Source organism: Hyperoodon ampullatus (assembly GCF_949752795.1).
Source record: "Hyperoodon ampullatus genome assembly, chromosome: 8".
NCBI classification, from domain to species: domain Eukaryota; kingdom Metazoa; phylum Chordata; class Mammalia; order Artiodactyla; family Ziphiidae; genus Hyperoodon; species Hyperoodon ampullatus.
Window position 1 is genome coordinate 44,258,207 of NC_136921.1, and position 23,290 is coordinate 44,281,496.

General features: G+C 40.4%; 1 protein-coding gene across 3 annotated transcripts in view; it reads right to left on the bottom strand.

Annotated features, from left to right (window-relative positions):
* Positions 1 to 23,290, bottom strand: part of MYO1B (myosin IB) — a gene marked incomplete at its 5' end in the record, with an annotated part of 150,348 nt that overhangs the window by 45,088 nt on the left and 81,970 nt on the right. For all 3 annotated transcript variants that reach the window (XM_079710741.1, XM_079710740.1, XM_079710739.1), the window contains 6 exons: positions 2,159 to 2,224; positions 2,881 to 2,967; positions 8,424 to 8,542; positions 8,816 to 8,963; positions 10,400 to 10,503; positions 11,976 to 12,074. In XM_079710741.1, the coding sequence (XP_079566867.1) occupies positions 2,159 to 2,224; positions 2,881 to 2,967; positions 8,424 to 8,542; positions 8,816 to 8,963; positions 10,400 to 10,503; positions 11,976 to 12,074 (623 nt within the window). The remainder of the gene's footprint in view (positions 1 to 2,158; positions 2,225 to 2,880; positions 2,968 to 8,423; positions 8,543 to 8,815; positions 8,964 to 10,399; positions 10,504 to 11,975; positions 12,075 to 23,290) is intronic.

Here is a 23,290-nt window from a genome sequence, read left to right on the forward strand (position 1 = left end):
GCCAAGACCATAAGCTCCATGCAGGCAAGGAACATCTTTGCCTTGCTTACCACTGGCATCTGGCTCATAGTAGGCACTGAATAAATACTGGGGAAATGACTCCCTCACTTATACATGGTCAAATTGCTCATGAGCTTTAACTCAGTTCCCTGAGGGCTGTGGGTGTCTCTTTTCCCATGGCTAATTAGATCTTACTGGAAGATGAGGCCAAGACAATGTCCCATCATGACCCCATTATCCGATTAAAAAACCCGTTTCCATGTATCGTGACATGATATTAAGCACCTGCCCATTGACAAGGATCAACACATTTTTTTCTGGCAAAATAAAAATAAAATCAGTTTCTTGGATTTTAGAAATATCATTGAATACATCTCCCCCCCCCCCACCAGCTTTCTAGTGAGATCTCTGCTTTTGCCCTATTCATGAAACACGTAAATAAAGATCAGCAATGTGCCAGGTAAGAAATCTCTTTCCCTGCCAACTGTAAAGAATGACGGTAGCATTTAGTGCCCATTTAGTGAGAGTAACCTGAGGTCTTGCTAGAAAGAAACTAATTTTAGCGCCATGACTTCTGAGTCCATTCCAGCAATCCTCCTAACTCACAAATCTCAAATTCTTCCTCTTACCAAGGGACTGGAAGCTTTCCTTTCCAGAGTCTGCTAAAGGGACGCCAATATAAGCAGACGTTGTGCTGAAGGGGAGTTTTCCAGGGCAGCACGAAGCACAAGTGCCCCGCACACTCTGCTACGAGCACACAGATGAACTCCGGGAAGGCTCCCCACGCTGCCCAGGAGCTTAGAATGATGCCAAAGGTGCAGAAATAGGGAGCATCAGAGACTTAAAGCATTTGTTTTTGTTCCTTATTTCCAGATACTGGGAACCATGTGAGTTTGGGGAGAAAAGTGAGGAAAAGCCCTGTAGAAAGTCTTTTATTATTTATCAAGGAGGCCTAAGATTTAGATCCTGAGTCTGACATTTAGTAGTCGTGTAACCTTGAGATAGTTACTTGACCTTCAAAGCCTCACTTCTTCTATAAAATAAAAATAATAATAGCAGCTAATTCATGAGACTGTGATGGCAATTAAATCAGACAACATACATAACACCACAATCCTTGCATACAGTCAGCCCTCAATAATTATTTACCACTAGCTATTAAATATGGGACATGATAAAGCAAGGCACAGGCGCTATCCCCAAAATAAATGTTATAAGAAAAAGGCATTTACTAGAAAGGCCTGGCTGAGCTGCAGGAAATGGGCTGATGTTTTTTCTATGACTCTGTGAACCTGATAACTTGAAACATGTCAATTCTTTGGGTGGTCATTCTGGGTAGGGCCTGGTTGTTTAAAGGAATTCACAAATTACTTATGGGGAGAGTTGAGAAAGGAGAGGCCTGATCTACTCGTTATTTTCCTGAACCAAACTGAAGTACCACTGCTAAAAGTGAGAATAAGAGTTTTAAAAGCTCCTTAAAACAGCTTCTAAATGTCAGAGTTAGCAAGGGGGTAAACAGGAAATTCTAATATAAGTCTATAATGTTTAAATATTTAACTTGAAATAAGCATGCAGTCTTTTTTAAAATTTCATTATGAACTTCAGCAGAAATTTTTTTTCAACTTTTGCAGCAGAACTCATAAGATCACAGTTGTATGACACCTAGATAAGACCCAACAAATCATCTAATACAGAACCTCTCTGCCTGAGTCCAACAGAGATGAAGTGACCAGCTCTGGCCAGGCCGTGAGCTCTGGCTCTCCCAACTCCTGGCTTTTTTCATGGCACCATCCTACTTCACTTTCAAGCAACCTACAAATGAACAAATGACTACAGACATAATGTCCGTATACCTTGTTGGAAATTTCACAGTAAGAATTTTGAATCTGCATTCCAAAAGTCAAGTACTAATACAAGGAAGTCTTTTTAAATAGCACTGTCTCCAAAATGCTGGATCTCAGCACTTAAAACACACACACACAGACACAGACACACACACACACACACACACACATACACACTTTGTTACATCTTTACAGAAGTTATTTGTAGATTCAAACATTTAATTATATTAAATGTTGTCTATAGAATGCATGATTTAATCTCCAAACTGTTCTACATTAACAAAGGTAATACAAAAAAAAAAAAAGGAGCTCACCTCAAAAATTTCGAAGCCATAAATGTCCAAAACACCCATGACCTTCTTTCTCACTTTTGTTTGTGCCTTAAAAATAGTTTCAAATTGAAGGGTTAACTTAAGCATGAAATATAACACTAAAAGCATACCAAGGAATATAGACATATATTACAAGTTAATTGTGTTTCAGACCTAGAAGAATATAATTTAGTTGTTTTTAAATGTATGAGAGAGGATGCTGGTATGGAATCTTCCAGAAATTTTAATAATAGATGACTTATTTAAAGCAGGCATGACTATGCCTTCTCTATTAGATACTTAATTATAAAAAAGAGATCACTGAATCTTACAACAGGTAGGGTCTTTCAAAATCCCCTAGTCCAATACCCTCATTTTACTGAAGAACATATTAGTAGCTAGAGAGGTCAAGCGACCTCTTCAGCCAAGTGTGTGCAACTAGTTAGTAGATCAGTCACAACCAGGACCTGGGATGCTGTCTCTCGCAGTTACTCTGCAAATACCATTAAACTATTCACCAGTGAGATTTCTTATAACACACATGGCAAAACAAAATAGGTAGAATCACTGACAAATTTCAATCCTAAACAAGGTAAATTCTTTTCAAGGAACAATCTCTGTAAGTGGTAATCAATTACCTGATTATAAAATTAAAGTGTCTTTAATGTGTATACTCTGAATACCATTTATTACAACTGAGTTATTTGTTTATAGAGATTCAGTACCTTAATGCTTTCATTGATTCGATTTACCAACCATGAAAACAACCTGCTGTAGAGGTTTTTAGCCAGAGCATCACGGGCATAATAAGCCTATTAAAAAGAGAAAGAAAAACACAATATCCACAATTACCACAATGCTTAATTTCAATAAAATAATGAAGTTTTTTGAAAGATATTGAAAGCTCTTTTATTTCAAATTTCTTTTCAAGAGCGTTTTTATTGTACTGTGGATGAACAGTCAAGCCATTAAGAAAATTGGGCAAATTGTTTATACCCAGTTATTATACTTTTTCACATCCCAGGAAATTAATTTGAAATATTGCAAAAGCTTTCACTACAAAGATATTAATCTCAATGTTATGGAACAGAGAAAAGTCACAGGCAATTTAGAAGTCCAACAACAGGGGCAGAGTAAAATAAATAAATAAGCACCTATTGGATGGGAAGTTACACAGTCACCACGGAATGATAGTTATAAAAATTAGATAATGAAATGAAAAATCCTTGTTATGTTTTGTGACGATAAAAAATTATATATTTATTATAATAACTATTTTCTTTAAGCTACTACATGTAGAAAACTCAAAAGGATATACATTAAAATGGTTTTGACTGATGGGATCTGTAAATATTTTTCGTCATTCAATCTTCTGAGCATTCAAAAAAAATCTTTTGTAATAAGCAGTAAAACAATACATGGTTGGATAATACTTTGTATAATAAAAATAATGCCCTTTTACTTGCTTATCTATTTGTTTGAAAGCTGTTCACAGCTACTTGACAAAGAAGAGGTAGAAGACATATATGTCTCTCTGACCTTGACTTAGAATGCAAAGGCTGGAGAAAAGCTGGGTTTGGTCAGGAGAACCTAATAGCCCTTAAACATATCGGGTGCCGAGGGTGTGCAGGAAGTACTAATTATATGTCTGAAACCAGTGCTCCGGGGGAGGCCTGGAGATGGGCGGCAGCAGCCCAAGAAGTAACAGGCCCCAGGGGAGGAAAGAAGAGGTTTTGCTGCTGTTTTCAACACTGGACATATGTGTGTTTTTCATTGCTTATAAGTAGAAAGTTGGGCATTACAGTTAAAGTAAACCATTATATTTTTATTTTATAAAGAACACAATTTATTGGATTATGTGGAAATTCTTTCTCTGCAATTCTTCCTAAATGAAGTGTAACAATTTTAAAAACAGACTCACTCCCCTGTTTCAGGCAATGTAGTGCAGCTGGAAAGAGAGTACCTTTTCCCTTCATCTGATACTTCCGTGCTAATGCCAAACCTTGCTCGCTAAGTCTCAGGCAGCTACTCCAATGAAGGTTAGAAAATCCACCCAGAAGTTGGTAAAAAATAGAGCCTGACTGTCCAATGCTAGACATGGACATGGAGGAGGGTGGGAGGGTGGGTAAATAATTCCACAGCAGAAAATGTATGTAAAAGGCTGCCACAAAGAAAGAAGCCTTAATTAAGATGGATACCCTTTCTCCAATACCCTTTCTTCTAGTTTTTATTTTCTTGAAATAGATAATTTAAGCGCCTAGAGCAGTGCCTGGCACACAGTAAGTCTACAGGTATGCTTATAATTATGATTTTTGAAGTATCCTCATTCTCTACTACTGCCTCATGAGCCTAAAGAATTCTTTCTTAATCCTTTCCCCTTTCTTTTTGTAAATTCAAGTTATCTCCAAACACTACTTATTTGTAAACAGACCCTATTTCATCATCATGTCATCCAGCCTTCCTACCTGTATGCTATCTGCTTCCAACAAACCACCATTTCAGTATGCAACTGAACTAATACTGACAACTTATTCTGGTAAACGGCTTTATAATTTTTAAAGTGTATCCACAGCCCATATTAATCTTCCTTGCTTCCTTCAAATACTTATTCCAGAAGTCTCAAACTCAGATGCTTTCAGGGACTGAACAACAGAAATGATTGGGAAACAGTGGGATCTTTGGGGGCTGGAGACTGCATTCCAGGTTAAAGGCACTCAAATTCAAAATTTAAAAAGCAAGCTAACAAAACAGAAAAAACTACCCTTTCCTCAAATATTCATCAAATAAAATATGCCTATTGAGCTACATGTGGCCGCAGGGGCTGTCACCTGGCTACCTGTAACTTCTTGAGTCTGATTCATGCCACCTCATCTCCACAATAATATCCTCCAAAGTAAGGGCAGGAAGGGTCACTCCCATTTAAGGATCACGAATAAGGTGTGAAGAAATGAGGGAAGACACCGAGGCTGCTGACTTGCCATCTAGATTCTAAGCACAAATGAAAAGACTGAGTTTCTGCAGCTGATGAAGCTCTTAGAGAAAGATCCCAGGTGGAATTGCTTCCGTGATGACCACCATCAGGCATGGCCCAGGTCAGTATGGTAACTGGAAACACGGAGATGCACAGATGTGGGGTCCGCCCTCCGGGAGCTTACAGCAGAATGCAGGAGGGCAAACCAAGCAGTCAAACAATCAAAGGGCAGGTTCCAAGGGAGTTTGCAGGAGAAAAAGTAGTTCAGAGAAGGAAGACTCTGGGGCCTATGTGATCAAGGAAGGCTTTCTGAATGAGGTGCAATTAAAGGACCATCTAGATAGCAGACGGAATTAGCAATGACATGAGCATGGGGGATAAGCAAAGGGTTAGGGCTAGGTAAAATAAGGTAAAAATAAGCATGGCATTTAGAGAACCAGCAGGGAATCAACTGAGAGAAGTCATTTTGGGTCAGATGACAGAGGACCTTGGAAGCCAAGGAGGGAGAGTATGTGGTAGAAGCTGAATAGTAACTCTGCCTTGAGTTTCTGTTATTTCAATATTAGTCATTCTATCTGGGGAAAGATCTAAATGCCTTGAGGAAAATGAGGCATGGGGCAATAAAGATGATAATGGGGCCCAAGAATTGAAGCTATGAGGAAAAAGTTAATAGAACAAATCACATCTCCTAAGAATCAAAAAATCTTCTAGGCAATAAGATCGGTAGAAACAAATACTCTGAACCCTACATTAAAAAAAAACAAAACTTGAAAAAGGAGCTGAATAATCAAAGATCTGAAGCCAAACTCTTTTATGCCAAAGGTTAAAAGAATGTGGAAAAGTTTTACCGAGTGATGCAAGGTGACTCAAGCTTATAAAAGTAAGAGGCATCTGGGCCTGGTTTCTGTAGAGGATGGTTAAAAAGCAAGAGTAAAGCACACAATAAAATCAGACAAAAATATATCCATATACATATCCCATATATATCCACAGATATTCCATTTATATATGAAATATTCCTAAAGGGCCTCTTAGATGTTTTCTCATCGTATCACTATGTACTTCACAATCCCCACTCTGGCTACTGAAATGTTCTCAAAATGTGACTTCTGAATGGACCACAGTGGCAGCAGCATCCCCTCTGAACTTGTTAGAAATGCAAATTCTTCGGTCCTACCACAAACCTACTGAACCAAACACTCTGGGGGTCTGGCCTGCAAACCGTGTTTAAGAAACCCTCCAGGTGATTCCGATGCGCCCTCAAGTTTGAGAACCCTGCTGCAGATGCGTCACTCGGACACCAAACATAACCTTTCCAGCCACGTTGCTCTGAATCCTCTTCACATATCTAAAGCCATAGCCAAGCCTGATCAACCCTTTTCCTGAAATGTACTCCAAACCTGTCTCCTCTCCCTGTTGTCTTTTTGAAATGCCATTTCACCCATTCTTTATACATCTAAATCCTTCAAAGTCTGGCTCAGAAACTATCTTCTCCGAAAGTCCTTTTTAATCCCTTATGTCCCTACTAACAGTCTACGTGGGGGCTTGTGCTGTGCAGGCTCTCAACAAACTTTTCTTGATGAGGTTGAGTGACTCACCATCTGACTTTGAATGTGTGAGGGGGACGGGGACAGACGTGACGGCAGTAGTAGTAACTTAGGAAGAAGGACACACACAGTTATAGCTAGAAACTTTACGTATACATCAAACTTACATATGCATAAAGGTACAGTATTCCCATAACCAAAATCCCTCACCTAAAATAAGAAATCAAAGTTGAAAGAAAGTTAAAGGCGTGTAGGCATTCTTGGGTTAGTAGGAAAGACTAGGCCAGAGCAGCGGAGAGAAAGATTAAACCCACTCTACTGACTTAAGTTTAAGGCTACTTGCAAGGAGGATGAGAATACAGTTGGACAAAATAGGCCTGAGTGGGAGAAGTCCTGAATTAGTCATTTAATTCTAGCCCAGATCAGTACTGACTGGTGGGGCAATGTCTAAGCCATAGAACAAAGGGTTTACACTGAAAGGGTCTCCACAAGCTCCTAGGTATACATGAATGCATGTATACATCTGTTCATCCATTTTGAACCAAAGGAGAGAAGACGTAAGCAACTCAGATTTGTGTCTTAGAAAGATTTCATTGGCCTAAGTGTGGAGGCTGGAGGGGGAACAGTCAGAAAGGCAGCGAGGCCAGTTTGGCCTCTTGACCACAGCCAGCTTCCCCCACTGCCTTCTGCAAATCAGTAAGTGGCAATTCCATTTTCCTAGTTGCTTGGGCCAAAGATGTTGAGGGTCATCCTTGACTCTTCCCTTTCTTTCATATCACACATATCAAGGTATCAGCAAGTCCTGTTGTCTCCACTTTCAAAACATATCCAGATGTGACCACTTCCTCTTCCACTGCCACCACCTGGTTCAAAAGCCACTATCATCTCTGGGTTAGCACACAACTGTGTGCTCCCCTGTGCTATGAATGTCTGTGTCCTCTCACCCCCAAACCCATATTGTTGAAGCCCTACTCCCTAATGCAGTGGTATTTGGAGGTGGGGCCTTTAGATTTAGATTAGATTAGATTTACATGTGGTCATGAGGGTGGAGTCCCCATGATGGGACTGGTACCCTTATAAGGGGATGAAGACATCAAAGCTCACTTGCTTGTTCTCTCTCTCTGCCCTGTGAGGACACAGTAAGAAGGTAGCTGTCTGTAAATCAAGAAAACGGCCCTTACCAAGAATTCCACCCTGTTGGCACCCTGAGCCCAGGCTTCTAGCCTCCAGGACTGAGAGAAATAAATGTTTTTTGCTTAAGCCACCCAGTCTATGGTACGCTGTTATGGCAGCCAAAGTGACTAAGACACCCGTCTGTCCCCTACACTCTGCTCTCTACCTTGCAGCCAGAATGACTCTTTAAAATACAAGGCAGATCATACCACCCATGCTCAAAGCTCTCCAGCCACTTCTCAGCTCACTCAACTTCTCTGCCCCCAACACTATGGATCTCCCTTGCTCCGCTCTACTTTTTTCTCTTTGTCTCCTGCACTTACCACCTGCTAGCCTGCTACATACATTTATTTATTAGGTCTACTGCTTTGTCTGGCTCCTTCTGCCAAAATTTTAAGCTCCACATGTGCAGGGATCTTTATCTGTTTAGGTTACCCTGTGTCCCTAGTGCCTAGAATGATGCCTAGAAAACAGCATGACAGTTAAGATAATAGCCTAAAAAATAAAATTTTTGTTTCCAGTTATATAAAAATACCACAGACTTTAAAAACTCCCTTCCAGACATTGTTTCACCCACCTGAGCCACGTTCAGTGTAGTTGAAACTTTCTCTTGCTTGGCCTCAACTGTTCGGAAACTGAAGGCTCGCTCTAGGACTGACTGGTCAATGCCGGTCAGCTCGCAAATTTCTTTTAACTCTGTTGTGCGGGAATGGACAAAGAGTGACTGCGTATCTGCTGCTCAGAATCACTTTCAAGGCTTACACTGTTCTTTCTAAATCGTTTTCAAACCCAACAGTGTAAAATATATAAATCAAAAGACTTCAGACTGAGCTGTAATTATGTTTCTGCTCGATTTCACTAGAAAGCTTTTTCAACGCAGTGAAAAGCAAGTTTTACTTTCTATATTAAAAACTGGGCAGAAGTTCAAAGCCAGTTTTGCTAAACAGGGTCTGTCCTCTGCTGACTTACCGTTTTTATCTTTGATCTTGCTTTCATCTAAGCCATTCACTCGTGATTCGGGCTTGAACTCGATGTTCCCCAGCTTCAACACCGCGGCCACCACCTCCAACACGGACTCAACTTCGTGGTCCATGAAACCCACAATCTGCATGGCATTCTGGGGAGGGGGGAAAGCACCTGTTTTCTTTCTGTAGCTCTTTATTATTTTTTAAAAATAAATCATATAACAGATTCGTCTCTGAAAAAAAACAAAAATAACAACAACAACAAAAAGACAAAGTGTCCTGGAATAAACTTTCCAAAAGACAAACCTAGTAAGAGACCTGAAATAGCACCAATGTGGAGCTCTATCTTGTTCAGTGGCTTCAAGCTCTGATTCAAGGAGCCCTGGGGTACTTCACGGGCTGTGGCAAAGGGGGCATGTAAAGAGGAAGATAGAGGGAGAGAAGGCTGAGAGCTGAGCCCTGGGTTCCTGCTCTGACTCCAAACAAACAGCTTTCATAACCCCCTACAAAAAAAACCTCTTCGTTTATTTTACATACGAGAAAAACTGGTTTGCAAAGATGAAGTGCCTGATTCCACGAACTATGGATAACACAGAACATTAGTCCAGTCATAAATTTTTATTGAGTGCCAATGATTTGCCAGGCAAAGCAGTTACGGAACTGGTCCTGAACTCAAGTCTTAAAATCATGTCCAGGAGTCAACAGGTTTCTGTAAGAGGACGTTGAGACAATTTTAAAAAATGATACTCTTAAGAAACGCTTTTTTGTTAAGAATAGCCCAGCTTGCTTGCTTCCTTATCTACTTTATCTCTCTCTCTCTCTCTACCTACCTATCTAACTATTTATAGTGACTAGGTTACATAGTAATGGGAGTGCTGTAAGATTTTTTGTTCTAGAAACTTTCAAACATATATGAAAGTCTAAAGAGCAGGAAAAGAACCCCATGTTATTTTCACTCACCCCCAAAGACGAACGGATTCCAGTCTTAGTTTACCTATAATCTAACCTATCCTCCCCATCACCACTATCACAGCTCTCTCATTTGGAAGTAAATAAGTTATCAGATCATGTCCTATAGAAGTAATTTTCCAAGTGTCTCATAAACATAGAATGTAGAATATATTTAACATAATTTCTTTTCTAATGAACACAAATGCTAATTATTCTGGTTTATGCATGATTTTTTGAAAACTGTATATAAACATGACTTTCTGTCTGAAAAACAGATTTGACTTAACGTGACTGTAGGACAGGTTTACATGTGGAATTTAACTACTGAGTTTGGCTATAAAGACATTTGGAATTTCAGTACTATATTAAAAGGTAAACCCCAAGATAATATAATAAGAAAGCGCCTTCTGACAAACAGTAAAACTTCCTGCTCCAGTAAAGCATGGCCTTCACGATACTGTAGGATTTTTGAGCTAATAAAAAATCAAACTAATAAAAATAAAACAAATTCTTCTATAATTCTAAAACCTTAGGGAGCATGAGTTATACATCAAAGAAAAGTCAGAATTATTACCAGTTCTGATTGAGCAATATAGTGTTACCCATTTTAAAGAGTAACAAGAGGGTTACATCTTACCCTAACGGTTCTGAAATTTGCTGCGTCGTCCACTCCGTTAACTTTGGCAGAGTCCAGACTCAGGTAATTATATCTGCTGAAATCCCGCTCAAGTTTAAGCTTATCTATTGAATGACACATACAAGTTTATAAGTTACTTCAACAAATCTAATCATCTTTAATATCTCATCCCCTTAATGCTTCAGATAAAAAGATTTCACACTATGCATTCAAACAATAGAACTAAAATTGATACCCAAAGATCAGTAATAGTATTTTTCTAAAATCACCTTTATCACCATTGTACATATTTCAAACTCTGATTTTTTTACATGTATTCTTATCAAGACAGGTTCTTTCCAAACTTTGATAATATAAAGTCGCTTCAACGTACTATTTCCTTATAACGTATGATGTCTGCCTAGTGATTCCCCCACTGTTGGACATTTGGATTTTCTCCAGTTTATAATAACAAATAAAGGACAGTGATAAATGTCTTCACACAAAATGTTTCTTTGGATTCTTCTGAATTATTTCATTGGGTATATTCCAAAAAGTGGTGCACCTGGGCGGTAGGCTCTGATCATTTTATGACTTATTCTGCTCTGCCAATTAGTCCCCCAGGAAGAAGTCCTCACTTTGAAGTGACACCCACAAGCTCTAAGCAGATCAGTGCCTGACAATTCTGCCAGCTTTATCCTCTTTAATAACTTTTGCTAATACATGTGTGGTGAACACTTCAGTGCTGTTTCAATTTACATTTGTCGATAATTAGTAAGGACGATTTTTCCCCCAAGTGTGTTGACTTTCCATGGCTCTTCTTGTTTGAACTACTTGCTCAAAACTTTTCATCACTTAGCTATTGCCTATCCTGATGGACTTATATTAATTCTCTAAAATATCCAAAGGTCAGACTTTGATCTCTTGTATCAGTTGCAAATGTCTTCCCACTATTTTTAAATCGTCACTGAGCAATTTGTTTTTATAGAATTGTATTCATCTACTGCTCCCTGCTAATTTTTTCTCCCCAACTGGACTAATTATATTCTTCCATTTTATTTTTTAAATTGATGATGAGCCCCTCCCTCAACTTTTAGCTCTTTTAGCAAACCATCTGAGACATGTCCCAGTACCTGGTGAGGTACTCCAGGGACAGATATCAAACAAAGACTGCAAGGCGGCAGAAGCCAACACATCGTGTTCTTCCCTTCAGCCAGAATCATGGGAAAATTTTAAGAAGGAAGAGGAAAAGCGTATGGAACGCTTCTGCTTTGGAAAATGTTGCAAGAGTAAAAACTAAAACATAGAAACAGGGACTGGGGCTTCCCCAGTGGCACAGTGGTTAAGAATCCACCTGCCAATGCAGGGGAGATGGGTTCGAGCCCTGGTCCGGGAAGATCCCACATGCTGCAGAGCAACTAAGCCCATGAGCCACAACTACTGAGCCCACGCACCTAGAGCCCATGCTCTGCAACAAGAGAAGCCACCAAAATGAGAAGACTGCACACCGCAACAAAGACCCAATGCAGCCAAAAATAAATAAAATAAAATAAAATAAAATTCTTAAAAAAAAAGAAAAAAAGAAACAGAGACTTACTGAGGAGCTCTTCAGAGGCACCAGAAAGCAGCTGATAGAACACGTGGAAGTTTCTTTCACCTCTTGGCTGCTTAACAACACGAGATTTCTCTAAAAGATCTAGAGAGAAAAAGAATCAAATTCATAGTACAGTATTAGTTTCACTTTCAAATATACCATGCTTCTTTCTTTTCCCCCTCACTTTCTTTTTCATTTTCTGTTTTGTATTAATAAAATAATAACAGAAGCTACATTTTCGGTTCTACTTTTAGGAAGAAGCACAGCTCTAACTAAAACCACCAAATTAAACAAACCAGGTTCTTTTTGAACCATAGTGAATATGCATAATAAGTTTAACAATACATTAGACAAGCTGATTAAAGACAATACAGCTTTTACAATAATATTCTCTTGATTTTATATAATATATGATGACACTAAATTCTTCAATATGTAGTATTACAAATCTAAGCAAGGAAATGCAGCCATTCAGTTAAGAATTCACTTAAGAGTCATAATGATACCAAGTTAACATTTTTGATATCTTATTTTATGCTAAGTGCTTTATAGACATTATTTCATTGAATCCTCCCCACCATTTTTGTAAGGTATGATTTTACAGATGAAAAAACTAACAGTCCAAGAGTTTAAGATGGATTAGAAATCAGGCTCTCTGACCCAAGTGCAGCCCCCACCATATCCACATGCCCTGCTACCTGGCATAAGTGAGCCAGACTTTCTTGATCTCTTGAAGTCTTAAAGAATGAAAGGTGGATCTCATTTAATGGAATGTAGAGTTATTTGACAGTCTACTTTCATTGATTCCAGATGATTTTTCATCCTGTAAATCTGATGCCTTATCAAGTTTTCAAGCTTTCAGGAAGGGGAGGAAGGAAGGAGAAAGGAAGGGATGAATCCATTAAGCAAGTGAACCAGAAAGGTGCCACTGTGGCCGTAACAGGGGGTGGCAAAGTACAACGGCAGAGAATATTCCTGCCTGGAGTCCTGTTTATCACTGACCAGTGATATAAAAGAGGGTCTGGATTCTGTGAGCAAAGGCCAGATTTAGCTATAAAATGATGAATCAGTGATCCTATTATTGAGCACTAATTCTACAGAACAGACACATTTGATTTCCCATCAGGCTGAAATCTAAACATAATTCAAAAAATGAGTAAGGGAGAGAATGATGTGCCATTTCACAGAGACTTGTCCTTGAACTTCTTAATTTGTATTTCTGGAATCTACACTAGCACGTGAGGAGGAGTCTAGGTAGAGTTAAAGAGTGTAGATTTGATGAATGAGAAGCCCTAGGGTGCTCCAAACACACAAGGCCATTTGTAAGAATGAAGAGATGGGTTGTAAGGACACATAAAATAAACTTGACAGAAAGAGAACAAAAATATGTAAACACAAAAATTATTAGGAATGGGATGCTGCAATTTTTCATTTTCATCTCCAGCTCTAACTTGACCTGGACGACTGCCAAGGCCCTCAAATCATAGATGGAGAATAATGAAGACTTCATATTTAGCCAAAAAAAGAAAAGGATTGTGTAATAGTCATCATCTCTAAGGACTGAACGTTTCAATCAACTTATAAATACTGACATCCAGGGCAGAAGACAGAATAAACAGGTAAGGATAAAAGTGCAGTATGATTGCACTTATAACATGGACCAAGCTCCTTTGGGGTCCTAAGAGTACCAGCACAGTTTTAGAAGGAAGACCTCCCAGTGCATGGGCAGAGTCTTCATTGAGAAGCTATTCCTTACAGGAAATTCCTCAAGCCTAGAAGAAGGTAACTCGACTACATGAAAAATATAAACAAATGCTCCAGTTTACTTTATCCATTCATGCACAAATTCCTTCAATCAACTCACTGCTCACCCACTATGTGCCAGCACTACCTGGGAATGAGCCCGGCAAACCTGAAGACCTTCTTCCTCTTGACCTACAATTGTCACACATACAGGCTCTTGATTACACCCACCACCCAAACCAAGAGCAGCAGCACTGTCCAAGGTGGGCTGGCAACACCTTTAAGAGAGAGCAGGAGGACTTCCCTGATGGCGCAGTGGTTGGGAGTCTGCCTGCCAACACAGGGGACACGGGTTCACGCCCTGGTCCGGGAAAATACCACATGCCGTGGAGCAACTAAGCCCGTGCGCCACAACTACTGAGCCTGCGCTCTAGAGCCCGTGAGCCACAACTACTGAAGCCTGCGCACCTAGAGCTCATGCACCGCGGCGGAGAGTGGCCCCTGCTCGCCGCAACTAGGGAGGGTCCATACACAGCAGCGAAGAACCGGCGCAGCCATACATTCATACATACATACATACATAAATAAATAGAGAGAGAGAGAGAGAGAGAGAGTGAGCGAGCGAGCAGGAGATGGGAGTGAGAAAAGACAAGTGTCTTTCACCTGTCAAAGCCCGCAAACCCCAGGCTCCCCCCATAGCACCCAGAATCCCACCATGCCTCACCAGCCTCACCTCACAGGGGCACCTTAATGATGACGACAAACAACTGTTCTCTGGCACTCACCCAGTCACACTCCACAAGCAAACTGTGGTATTTCAAGACATGAAATCACACCTTCAGAGCACCTGACAGGGCCACACTGTGCATCAGCAACATGGCCAGCCTCATGTTTGGCACTTGTTGAACAAATGCTCACACACAATGGAGAGTTTAGAAAGAGCAATGGCTGTAAGATTCAGCAGATAACAGTCACCAAGTTAAAGGATAATATTCACGGTCACCAAGTTAAAGAATAATATTCGCCTGTGCAGCGTGGGAGGGAATGTTGGCCAATGTACTCCTTGCACCACACATGCTGATATTATCAGTGATCACTATCATAGTCAAATCTGAAACATAATACAACGTGCGTTTAAAAGGAAAAGTGCAGGAGGGGAAGTGCAAGGGAACTTACACTGACCTTCCGCTCTGCATTCAGTACTTGTCATTTGTTATCATATTCAACCCTGAACACCTCCTCTGAGGTTGGTTTTATAATCCCCATTTTGTAGACGAGAAAACGAGGCTCACATCACATTGTTACTAAGCAACAAAGCCAGAATGCAAAGCTTTAGGAGACTAAGGTATCGTGCTTATGCTCTTTATAATTTTCCAGCAAAAAAAAATGTTAAATCCACAAACACTTGAAAAGGCTGAGGCTGTTCTTTACATAAAATATATGACTTCACCTAAGCAACTCAATCACAAAATGAGGAACGTTTTATTACAAAGCAGTTGAGGGTTTTACCATCTAAAATGCCTTGTTGATTACCCCAGAGCCTCCTATTTCTTTATGACTTTTCTTGTAAGTTACAAGCTTCTAGGCAGAACAGTAATAGGGAAAATGTTTGCTCCCAAATAATTTACTAGTGCTTAAAACCATTCCCTAGTCTATGTAAAAAAAAAAAAAAAAAAAAAAAAAAAAACCAACATAATCTAACAGCATGAAGCCATATCAAATAATTACTCAAGGTACAGAACATAAATTCAATTCACTATAAGGACTTGCCACCTGAACATTTTAATGTGCCCCTGAACTAAGCCAAAGCAAAACACTGGCACAGCCTTCTCTTCTGCTTTAGATGCTTCTGCTACCACTGATTGTGCCTCTACTAACAAGCCTTAATAAAAAGGAGTATAGGATATGCCAGATATTTAGTAGAGAAGAGAGTATAATAGCCTCCATATATTCCAATGCAGCTACATTCCTGAACCCTCAAGATATAAATTTAAGTTCATATCAAATTTTATATAAAGTTAAGTTTTAAGGGAGGAGATAAACCTATTAAGCCATTCTAAAGGGGAAAAGCAATGGGTAGGGACAGAGAAACTCTGGAATCAGAACTTTCCCACCAACTCCACCATGACACTGCCACCTGACTATTAACAGAATCAGACCATCACTGAGGGGTCTTCTTAGTTTTGACTAATTACCAACTAGTCCACAGCATATACATGTTCCTGGGCACTGGGACAACCTCCCTATGGCATAAGATATGACAGAAGTAAAATGTCCATGTTTGCACCTGCTGGAGATGGAAGTCTTTTTTTTTTTTTTTTTTGCGTGGTATGCGGGCCTTTCACCGTTGTGGCCTCTCCTGTTGCGGAGCACAGGCTCCGGACACGCAGGCTCAGCGGCCATGGCTCACTGGCCCAGCCGCTCCGCGGCATGTGGGACCTTCCCAGACTGGGGCACGAACCCGTGTCCCCTGCATCGGCAGGTGGACTCTCAACCACTGCGCCACCAGGGAAGCCCGATCAAAGTTTCTTTATTCTATGTATAATCTCCTTTCCTGAAAAAGAAGAAATGGTCCAAGTTCTTGATTAAGGCTTATGGAAGAATTTGCTTTGTCTCAGTTTTGCCAGTAGGGCCAGAACGACAATGGAAGCCCAAGATGCAGACACGACGGACCCTGCTGCTCTCCAATTGCTCAAAGATACACATGATGAAAAAAGTGTTTGAGTGGCACTGAAGGCTCTTCCAACGGATTTGTGTCCCTTTAATAAAGTGAAATGATACAGTTAGCAATAGTGAAGGGCCTGCAATCTAAGTAACAACAATTTATCTCCCTTTGGACTCCGCTGTCTTGAAGAAGAAAAAATGTCAAATAACCAGTGAGTTACTGGGCATAACTGATGGTAATTTCAGTGGAAAACTTGGATTATGAACTAGTGTTTGCTCTTATATTGGGGTATATATTCTAAAATCAACTCTATACTTTTTCTGGAAATACACAACATAACCCTCAAGATTGAGAATTAGGAAGTTTCACTAAAGACAAGCTTTAAAGTAAAAAAAGATGGGGCAAATGTCTTCTTACAAATCATTCACTGTGCACGTGTATTACAGAAAGCAGAGGTAGGTGTTCACCCCAGGGCTCTCTCTCAGCCCGGGTCTCACACAGACCTTTGTCTATCTGCAGGTTACAGGCTTTGAGAGACCTCAAACACCTGGCGTGCCGTGACAGGACAGTGTTTCCCCTACCTCCACCTCCATACAGCATTTTCATTTCTAAGAAAGCACCTTAAAATTTTAAATCAAGTCAGAGTCCTGGGGCTTCCCTGGTGGCACAGTGGTTGAGAATCTGCCTGCTAATGCAGGGGACACGGGTTCAAGCCCTGGTCTGGGAGGATCCCACATGCCGCGGAGCAACTGGGCCCGTGAGCCACAGCTGCTGAGCCTGCGCGTCTGGAGCCTGTGCTCCGCAACAGGAGAGGCTGCGATAGTGGGAGGCCCGTGCACTGCGATGAAGAGTGGCCCCCGCTTGCCACAACTAGAGAAAGCCCTCGCACAGAAACGAAGACCCAACACAGCAAAAATTAATTAATTATTTAATAAACTCCTACCCCCAACATCTTCTGAAAAAAAAAAAAGAAAAGAAAAGAAAAAAAGAGTCAGAGTCCTGAAGTTATAAATCAGCACCAGTGATAGCTGGACATGTTACATGAAAAGTTGTGAGAGGGTTCCCAGTGTCTGCACATGAAAAATCAACTTGGGCTTTAAAACGCTAAGAAAATTTGCCTTATTATCTACCTAATTAAATGCAATTTTTAAAATCAGGATCCAGTTGCCTACATATATGCATTTTCACAACAGACTTTTTTCTAATACAAATTTAAAGTTTATCTAATAATTGGAAAGTAACTTATGTATCTGAATCTACAATTTGATACCCAACCCTGAAATAAAATTAATGAAATATCTAGTCCATAATACCTTATTATTATACATACTATTCTAATAAACCTTGATTCATTTCTTAATCTGAGGTTAATTTAGACATACTTGAACCCCTGATTTCTTCTATAGTATTGGTATATAGTCTTCTTTCATGATAAACATGTAGTCTTTTTTCATGGTAAACATATTTTTGTATAAAAAAGAACACCAAAATAAAATTGAGACAAAGGAAAGCATCTATTTTTATATAAAGCCATCCATTACAGAGTAACAGAATTACTCTTTGAAATTTCAGTTTTATTGCTACAGATACTTCACAACCGATGGTTGATTATTTCTGTCTTCTTTAGGGGTATTAAATGTCAAAGTGCTAAAAAAGCCCAGCCTTGTATTACAAACTAGGCAAATTATCTCAGTTTTTGATGAATTTTGACCCTAAAGAAGACAGCTACTGTTTACTGATGAATAGTCACTAGCTGTTGAGAACTGACTCATGTAAGTCCCCAATTCCATATATATATATATATATATATATATATATATATATCACACATATACATAGTCCCAGAAAACAAAGCAGATCAGAGTTTCCTTTAGGAAGTGTTATAACATAGTTTTGCTCCCAGTCACCCACTCATCATCAATTAAACCCAAGGTATGATATAAAAGGAAGAACAAAGCTATAAATCTCAAACAGTTTAAAAGGGTAAACTTATATTCCATATGCTACAAAATGGCAGGAATGTGCCATACGTAAGGATTAAACAACATGCCCTGAGATAGTCAGCACATAAATTAATTGCATCGTAAATTCAAAAGAAATGTAAAAGAAAAAGAATTCAGAGCAATCTGTTCTACCCTCCACCTTCCCTGTGAGTAAGGCAGGCATTTCTTCCTGCTTTATGATTCCATGTGGGAGGATTTCATGATATGAACTCCCCAGCTTCTCAGCCCCTTACTCACTCCTCGCCTCAGTAGGAGGAAAGACTCCTCTGAGCAGCAAAGTTTGGAAGAAGAAATGGGCATGCGTGTACAGCTCAGCTCCCTCATTCCCCACACTGTGCACAAATTCAGCCCCACTCCCAGGCTGTAAGACAGATGGGGCAACGCGCACAGGGAGAGGCCAGGGGTTGCTCGGTGCTGTCAATGCCTGCCAACCTGCCAAAGGACCACTAGCACACCCTCTTGGGTGATAAACCAAAAGCTGCTTTCTTCAACCTTGCCTCTACAGTAACAAAGCTGCTCCCTCTCCAGCTTATTTCCTGTGCCTATTTCTCATGTGTTTCCAAACTGGGTGGGGAAAGGATATTACCTATTAGACCTCTGCCTCAAGTTATTTTCTGCTACATAACAAATGCCCCCAAAACTTACCAGCTTAGACCAATACCACTTATTAGCTCATGAGCCCGAGAGTCAGGTTTGTAGCTCCTCTGATCTAAGCCAGCTTGGCTGATCTCTGCTGGCAGGTTGGCTGGTAGCTGGCTGATCTAACGTGCCCTCACTCACACGTCTGCTGGTTCATTCCACGCGCCTCTCATCACCCAGCAGACTAGCCCAGGTTCACGCACATGGTGGTCATGAGCTCCCCAGGGAAGCAAGAGAGGATAAGTCCCAGTAGAGAACCAACTTTCGGGTCTCTCATTGTGCCACGTGTGCAAATTGTTCCATTGACCAAAACAAATCTCATGGCCAAGCCTTAAGTCATTGAGAGAGGGGACTACCGAAGCATGTGGACACAAGCTAAGAAACTATTGTGGTCATTTCTGAAAACAATCTATCAGCTTTAGGTTAGTTAAAATAAAATGGTCACAAATTCTTTTCCCACTGTTCCCAGTGAGAGGTGGAATCTACATTCCCCAGCACTGAAACTGAGCAAGCTTGTGCCCACATGGACTTATTAACAGAGTCACAGTGATGCTGTACAATTTCCCAGGCTACTCAGGCTTCTTCCTGGTTCTCTTGGAACACTTGCTGTCAGGATGTTCCCTCTTGGAACACTCCCTCTCAGAATCTAGCCTCCTTGCTGTGAGAAGCCCAAATCACACGAGGCCACACATAGATGGCTCTAGTTAACAGTCTAGCTGAGCTCACCCCTTGAATCATCCCAGCCCAGGAGCCTGACACATGAGTGACAAAGCCTCCAGAGGACTCCAACTCCCCCATTCATGCAAGTTGCCCCCAATCACTGGAGTCTTCTCAGCTGAGGTCCCATATGTCATGGAGATAAGCCAACCCTGCTGAGCTCCATCTGAATTCTTGACCCACAGAATCCAAGAGCATATAACAGGGCCGTTGTTTTACTCCACTAAGTCTGGGGTGGTGTATTGGGCAGTAATAATAAGTGGGCCACACACCAATGTCAACGTTTGCTTTCCTTCATAACCACAGGATTGGGTTACTTCTTTCAAGCTGAACAGAGGCATCAGTGATAGATGGTGCTTGATTACCAATAACGTTGTTTGCCTTTGTGGGATTTAGAAAAAGTATTTTTAAATGATTAACATAGGATATTCAGATAAACTTACCCAATAAAGAAGCAGCTTTATTTCTCAATAAATTTCTCTATGTCAAACTGTGCTTATTGTACATTAGGTACTTATGTGATTATTAATTAGTCAATTCAACAAATATATATTAGATGTTAGACACTATTTTAGTTGCTATCATTTAGCAATGATAAATGAGTCTCTGTCATTATAGGGTATATATTTGGCTAGGAGCTAGAGACAATCAACAAATAAATATACAATAATGAAAAGAAGCAAACATTTACTGAGTGCTTACTACGTGCCAGGCACTGTTACAAGTGCTTTAGATGTTAACAAATTATTTACAACTCATCATAACCCTATGAGATCAGTACTATTATCCTCATTTCAAAGAGAAAGAAATGGAGGCAGAGAGAATTAAGTAACTTGTTGTCTTTTTGTTTAGACATCGGCAACCACATGATAAATCACTGACAACTGCGTACGTAGGCTCATGGATACGTCCCAAATAATAAAGCAGGAAAATGTAGAGCCTGCCTGTATTTAACCAATTCCATCCGCATCTCCAGCATTTACTGAGCACCTGCTGTGTATCAGGTATCACCCCAGGCTCTTGATACACTACCGTGAACAGGACAGCCGTGTCTCCCATCCTTACAGTTTACGCAGGTATATGCACATTTGAAATCTTAAGGCTTCTTCTTAGTATATCCCTATGCTATTCTTCTTTTAGGAGATAAAATCCCTTGAGACTTGTACCACATTTTATCCAGTCTAAATTGCCATTTAGTGCCACAACTATAAGAAAGTATCTGTGACTATTAATAAAAGCAACAGGTTTCCAAACATTTCAAGTTCATAACACTAGATCCAAAATCCTCAAATGTAAATGTATAAATTTTATGAGACCCACACGCATTAACAAAGTAGGAGAAATAGTACCTCACATCAGCCAAACATCTGGATGTGTTTCCATATTTTCTCCTCTCTACTTAAGTAAATGTTTGACATTTTCTATTTTTGTAACACTTCTCTCCTAATGATACTCACCTCAGAGATACTGTAGCTTTCAAATGAGTTCAAGACTTAGGTTTTACAGCATACCTCTCTTAGAAAGAGAGGAAGAGGGAGTAAGCTATTGGGCTTTTTTTCCCCACTTCCTGGGTACACAACTGGCTCAAATGATCCTGTGACTTTTTCAAGGTAATAATTACAGCCAACAACGACCTATGCTTTTACTAGCCGGCTGCTGGAAAAGGAAACAAAACAGACGACCTACAAAATGGCAAATCTTGTCTCCTTTTCTGGGTACGAGAAGCTAACTTTTGGCAGCTTGCAGAGAACAAGAGTGGGTTTACCCATTGCTTTATACCCCCTGAAGCCAGCAGGCAGCAGCTCCCCGTGGCCACCTATGAGTCAGTCCTCTCTCTATTCGGGGTGAAATTTCCTGCTCTCACCACTAATGTATCCCTTTCCTTTCCAAAGCAAAGGATACTCTAAAATACCAGGGTGTTCCCACTACCACAAATTTCAATATAATTTCATTGTGGGAACAAATGGTAACAAAAACCATATGACGTTCATTCATGATGGTTTTTAATCTTCACTGGAAAGGAACTGGGTGTTTACTATTTATTCTCCATGGATACTGCAAGAATTAGAGACAGGAAGACATTTCTGTTTGAAACTTGAAACTTCAAAATGTAAAATCCAAGTTATTTTCTAATACTTAGAATAAAGGCATCCTTAAATACTTTCCTACAGTCCTCAAGAGTAATAGTGGTTCAATCCTTCTAGAATGTTCTATAATAAAAAGTTAATGTAGCTTCATTTTAAAAAGTGTATTACTCAATTAATAATTAAATTTAATTTGTCTTGTAAAATGCAAGTGTTATAAATATCTTTCAGAATAAAAGCTAATCTTTCCTTAAAATGGTGGTCTTGGGGCTTCCCTGGTGGCACAGTGGTTGAGAGTCCGCCTGCCGATGCAGGGGACGTGGGTTCGTGCCCCGGTCCGGGAAGATCCCACATGACGCACAGCGGCTGGGCCTGTGAGCCACGGCCGCTGAGCCTGCGCGTCCGGAGCCTGTGCTCTGCAACGGGAGAGGCCACAACCGTGAGAGGCCCGCGTACCGCAAAAAAAAAAAAAAAAAAAAAATGGTGGCATACCTTTTCCTATACAGCTCTCATCAGCTGCCACATACTGCGAAGGAAGCTTGCGTAGCAAACTTGGCAGGGTTATAATCACTTGCTTTTGGTGGTATTATATATGATTTGCATGAGTATTTCTGTTTCCTTATTTGACAGTTAAAACCATTTAACATAAGTAGTACCATCCTAGCCAATTTCACCTCAGATTAAAACTTCCTCTTCAAGACGTTTTTCCAATAATAATACATTTTTACAAATACGTATAATCCCAACAATGCATGGCACACAAACTAAAATAATAAATTAAACTACTTTGGGACTTCCCTAGTGGTGCAAAGGTTAAGAATCCGCCTGCCGTACTTCCCAGGTGGTGCAGTGGTTAAGAATCTGCCTGCCAATGCAGGGGACACGGGTTTGAGCCCTGGTCCGGGAAGATCCCACACGCCACAGAGCAAATAAGCCCGTGCGCCACAACTACTGAGCCTGCACTCTACAGCCCGCGAGCCACAACCAATGAGCCTGCACGCCCAGAGCCCGTGCTCTGCAACAAGAGAACCCACCGCAATGAGAAGCCTGTGCACCGCAACGAAGAGTAGACCCCGCTCGCCACAACTAGAGAAAGCCCGCGCGCAGCAACAAAGACCCAACGCAGCCAAAAAAATAAATAAATTAAACTATTTAAAAACCACAAATGGTAGAAATGGGAAGAACCATGGAATTCATCCAGTTCAATCCTATAGTTTCCAACATAAAGAAACTCTAGGCCTAGAAGTTTACTCTACAAACTATGATTTAAAAAATTTTTTTTTAAATTCAGCTGCATGGTTTGCCCAAATTCTAAAAACACTCACTTTCAAATGGCATCCCTCTGGTTCTAGAGTTTCTCTGGAAGACCACAGGGGCCACCTGGGGGTCTAGGGGTTCTGGCTGCTTATCTCCTCTTTAACCAGATCAGGCCTCATTTCATCTGTTTCATATTTGGAATAAAATTTC